Raw genomic sequence first — 4,787 nt, forward strand, 5'->3', positions numbered from 1 at the left:
ATTCAATGATTCAACAATAAGTGGCTTTCACAAAGACCGGAGTCCGGACAAATGGAGCCCGTCCAGCCCAAGACACGCAAGAGGCCGTACCTTGGATAGCTACAGGGTCGTGATCGTACACGACCCGCAGGATCGTGGTCCTGCGTGGCATCCGTGAGCTGGCATCAGCAGCAGTGCCGTGTGCCAGCGGAACTGTCATAGCAAGTTGGCAGGCTGCACAGTAGCACAGAGCACGTTGGGCGAGCCGGCGATGGATCATGATCCCGTACGGCATACTGTACAACTCTTCTTGGTCAGTGTGGACTCGAAACTTGTGGTCACTGGGTCAGTGTTACTTAGTGTGAACTCTAAACTTTTAGTGATAGGTGTGAACTTGGTCAAGAAGAAGATAGGTGTGAACTTGATCAAGCCGACTTGGTCAAAGATAGGTGTGTGAACTTGGTCAAGCCCGACTCGTCGTGTTCAAGCCTGCTTGCAGCTACGTCGGAAGTGCATCCCTCTCCTGCACTGTTAAGCTACAGAGCTCTACAAGGCGTAAAGATGGACGTGCAGAAGAGGGCTGAAGGCCGACATCCCGACGACGTAGCTATTACAACTCACTCCTCATCTTCTGGTGACGTAGCTCACGCTGATGATAAGGGTGATGATCTGCCCTGGATCTTCCTCAGCCACTCTGGCCGCAAGAAGGCCGAGCTTGTGGAGCCCCTCAACTATGCCCTCCACCGTGCCGGACACATCCCCTTCTTCGACCTTGACTGCGTCGATTCTCTGCCCATTGGCCACAACTACCCGACCCGCATCTTCCAAGCTTGCCGAGCCTGCAAAATGGCAGTGGTGGTGCTGAGCGAGGACTACGTGCGGAGCCTCTGGCCCATGCTAGAGCTGCAGTACCTCCTCCGCGGTCCCCTCGAACGCCCCATCTACCCTCTTTTCTATGGGCTGAAACCCTCAGATCTAACCACTCGTGCAAATCTGAAGCGCTGGAAAAAATGCTGGGCCAAAAACGCCCATTATTGGCAGGAAAGCGTAAACAGATTGCAGGAGGACATTTCCTCCAGCAGCGGCTCGCGTGGCCTCCAGATCAACCTAGATCTAAAATCTTGGCCAGCTAATTGGGAAAAGCTTAAATATAGAAGTGGGCAGGTGGATGCTCAAATGTTGAGCTGTTCGGAGAGAAGCGCCTACCACAGTCGGCAGGAGTACATTGATGCAATTGTCAAGAACATATGTGCTCAGCTGCCTCCACCCACCGTGTATTTACTGGGGAAATGCGTAAAGGGGGATGAACGCATGTGCAAGGTATCATAAAGTTTTTGGACAAGAAGGCAGCGAGGGAGAGGATGGGGTGATCGCCATTGGAGTGCATGGGATTGGAGGCTCCGGAAAAACTTCTCTGTGCAAATTGATGGCCAACTTCTATGGCAATGAATTTCCGGAGAGATCTCTTTGTCTGGAGCTTCGTACTCCAGGAGACAAGGCAGTCAAAATTGACACAGACACGCTTTTGCAAAACATCAAAGCCATTCTTCCGAAATTCACGTCTGCTACGTGTGGTGCTCCGGAAGCGTCCAACATCGATCAAGTAAGGAGAAAATTGAATCCGCACTATAATTTTGTTATGCATAGCTAAGTAAAGCTTAGGATATGCAATACAACGTGCTCGTTATTGATTAGCTTATACAAATGTATCCACTAAGGGAGGCCCCACAGGCCTTGGCAGGAAGTAACACCCATCTTTAACTCGGGGAGGGGGGTAACACAAACGCGTAATTGGGGGGGGGGGGGGGGGGGGGGAGGGAAGAGTTACCTGAATCTACGTCACCTCTTCCCAAAAAAAGGACATCTCTCATTCCCTATTCCCACGTTCGCTACATTTCATTCCCGAATAATGTCCCATTAACACTCCACGCCACGAGCTGTTGGGAGCAGCACCAATTGCTCCCTCCCTCCCCTTCCCAATATGGCATCCGCCATTCCCATGCACACTTCTTTCCACCTTGTCATTCGGTCTTGCACACTCTAATCCCAACCACAAGGTGTCGTGTGAGGCGGATACCTTCTTAGTAGTTTCCCATTTGGTGATTCTTGCCGATTGACACATCTCTATCTCCATGCCCATTGACATCTCTATATCTCCTTGCTCTTTCGTCAACACCTCTCTACCTCCCTATCCATTGTCTTTGACCCTACCTTGATCCCCTTCGTGCGGAAAGTGCATGCACGCACGCACGCGCGCGCGCACACACACATCTACTCAAGCAACATGGCACCTCAACTCGTCATGCTCTGAGGAAAACCACCTCCTCATGAGAGGAAAGGGGAATATGTGTGCACATCAAACAAAACCACAAAGACAAAAAGTGATAAAATCACAAGGCCTGCCAATAGATGAAACAAATTAAGAACATGGGAGGGAAACACAAATGTGCAAGGACGGAAGTCACATTGATTGAGAAAGTGATTAGCAGATTACATTACAGAATGTCGGTCCCAATGAAGGGTTGAAGAGTAGCAAAATTGCGTCTTTCCAGGATAAAGGTAGGTATAGAATATGGAAACATGGTTTGTTTTTGTGGACAGGATGAGGGAAGGGAGAGATGACGGGAAAAAGGGAGGGAGGGATGTATAGGAATCATTTAGGGATGATTAGATATGTGGATGAATGATCGAACCAGAAGCAAAAGCGTGTGCCTATGATGAACGATGCAGGGGGATTTTTAATCCAAACATGATCGAGCTTTGAGTTGTACACAGTGGTCACATCATGAATTTGTTGTGTGTAGCTATGTGCTTGGAGCTTCTCCTCTAAGTAACGATATTGATTGTTTGTGTGCTCATTGTCTACATTAAAGTCTCCCATGATGACACTCATCCGTATAGAATGGGATTGTTGCAGCAGGGTATAGAGTTGTGTGACCAATGCGGTTGAAGATGTGTTTGGTGATTTGTAGACGCATATGATTTCCCAATCAAGGTGTTCATGAATGGTTAATATAACTTGAATGATTTCTATTCCTGGAGCTAGAAATGTTTTTGCAGAGTGGAGCTTGATGGTAGGCTTGTAGTAGATTGAAACACTTATTTTGCTGTGGTGATGGACATGATGAAACTTTGGTGCAAAATCATTGGAAGGATTTTTTTGCTTTGTTTCTTGGAGGCATAGAATGTCAGAACTTGTAAAATTCAAATCGTCTTTGATATGTTCAAGATATTTGTGATTAGAAACGATGTTCAATGATTGAATGATATGATGTGTGTCTTTGTATGCGAATGGAAATTTTGTCAAATACTCCCATTTGGTATCATTGTTGAGGCGGTCAAGCTCATCAAGCACAATTTTGTCGACTTTGATTTAGGTTGGATGAATCGGATTGAAAATGTGGAGGTTTGATGGATCTTTGATGCGGGAAAGAGTTGTGTAAATTAATCCATGTGAGTTTATTGATGTTGGATCAAAGACTACTATGCTCATTGTCAAGCCTTGTGACCTATGGATAGTACGTGCATTCGCTGCTTGTATTGGAAACTGAGTTCGAGAGACAGTGTTCAATGCATTTTTACCAACTTGAAATTCCTTTGTTGTTTGAAAAATTGGTGTCCACTGAGGGCCAATGGGAATCGTATTAAGGTGTTGGTTCACATGTCGTTGTTTGCAGCCCGTTGAGGAATCGGAAAACTCTATCCATGCAATAGGACAGTTAGCTCTACTGTCCACAAGCTTCAGAATTTCATCTGCGCCATTCACAAGACCGTCAGAAATATCAATATTGCCACCACAAAGTTCGACAATCATTCCTGCTTTGAGCTCCAAGGTTGAGGACAAGCCTGCTGTGTTTTGTGGGTTGTTTGGAACAACTAGGTTTTTTGAGCAAGTTTTATGGTGGTTGTCTCTTGCATGGATTATGTATGCGTTAGTAGGCAATTCCTCAAAAACAAGTCGATTATGTGAGGCTTTCAAGTTGTTGGTGAAGTATAAATGGGGTGTTGTCAATTTGTTAAAGACCTTGTTGATATGGTTGGTATTCAAGAGCAACAAATCCTCGGTTGTGTGTTTTGCTTTGCGTATTCTATTGAGAATGGCAATGAAGTCATTATTTGATTGACGCATTGTTTTTGTGAGCTCGTGGCATTTTATATGGATGAGCCAGAATGAAAGCGAGAGCAGTTGTAGAGAATCTTGTGGCTTGCTAAATATCCAACGATCTCGAACCGGGCTTGCTTGACACAGGTCACCGCAAAAGATGACATCTAGACCACCGAATGGCTCTATGTGATTGTGCTTAATTGATCGCAGCCTTGTGTCTATGATACGCAAGAGTCTATTCCCAATCAAAGATGCCTCATCAAACACAACAAGCTTGAGATTTCTATACAGTTGCGAGAGCTCGGCAAGGCTCTCAGAAGAAAGAGAAACATTTGGTTGGAAGACAAGGGGCAAACGCAATGCTGAGTGAATCGTTGTCCCTCCAAGGTTGAAAGCTGTTTTTCCTGTATATGCCATTAGCAATGTTGAGGGAAGATGTACATCTAATTCAAGGGAGGCATTGTAGTAACGAATCAAGCCTTGCACGATTATTTGCAAAGTGAAAGTTTTTCCCGTTCTTGCACCACCTGTTAAGAAGAGATGGATTGGCTGAGTTGGTTGCAAGCGCTTTCTAATCATAATGTCATAAAAAAGGCAACGTTGCTCGATGTTCAATTTGGACACAAGTGAGTGATACTCCTCGTTGCACAATGCCAATTTTCGAAATGTTGGTAAGGATCTTGTAGTGGGCTTGTTTGGTTGA

At 45.7% G+C, this 4,787-nt stretch overlaps 1 protein-coding gene across 5 annotated transcripts; it reads left to right on the forward strand.

Annotated features, from left to right (window-relative positions):
• The first annotated feature begins 212 nt into the window (after positions 1–212).
• LOC147459148 (uncharacterized) lies at positions 213–4,000 on the forward strand. Of its 5 annotated transcripts, none has more exons than XM_086510482.1 (3): positions 213–1,299; positions 1,470–1,582; positions 3,657–4,000. In XM_086510482.1, exons 1-3 carry the CDS (start codon positions 541–543, stop codon positions 3,691–3,693), a joined length of 909 nt encoding a protein of 302 aa, XP_086366608.1. In that variant the 5' UTR covers positions 213–540; the 3' UTR covers positions 3,694–4,000. The 5 variants fall into 5 exon arrangements, 1 of the variants encoding a protein (XP_086366608.1); XR_015187838.1 differs by lacking the exon at positions 213–1,299 and adding an exon at positions 3,357–3,432 and having other exon boundaries at positions 1,445–1,582; XR_015187837.1 differs by lacking the exons at positions 213–1,299; positions 3,657–4,000 and adding an exon at positions 2,581–3,012 and having other exon boundaries at positions 1,445–1,582.
• Positions 4,001–4,787: the final 787 nt, after the last annotated feature.

The sequence above is a fragment of the Adiantum capillus-veneris genome, chromosome 4, assembly GCF_014529385.1.
Source record: "Adiantum capillus-veneris isolate H3 chromosome 4, ASM1452938v2, whole genome shotgun sequence".
NCBI lineage: Eukaryota > Viridiplantae > Streptophyta > Polypodiopsida > Polypodiales > Pteridaceae > Adiantum > Adiantum capillus-veneris.

What these genes read in the sequence shown, in the direction of transcription:
- LOC147459148 (XM_086510482.1), top strand. Translation starts at nt 541, where the DNA reads ATGGACGTGCAGAAGAGGGCTGAAGGCCGACATCCCGACGACGTAGCT. An exon ending in GGGATGAACGCATGTGCAAG is followed by an intron (nt 1,300 to 1,469) that starts GTATCATAAAGT and finishes TTCGTACTCCAG; the next exon opens with GAGACAAGGCAGTCAAAATT. An exon ending in AAGCGTCCAACATCGATCAA is followed by an intron (nt 1,583 to 3,656) that starts GTAAGGAGAAAA and finishes CGTTGTTTGCAG; the next exon opens with CCCGTTGAGGAATCGGAAAA.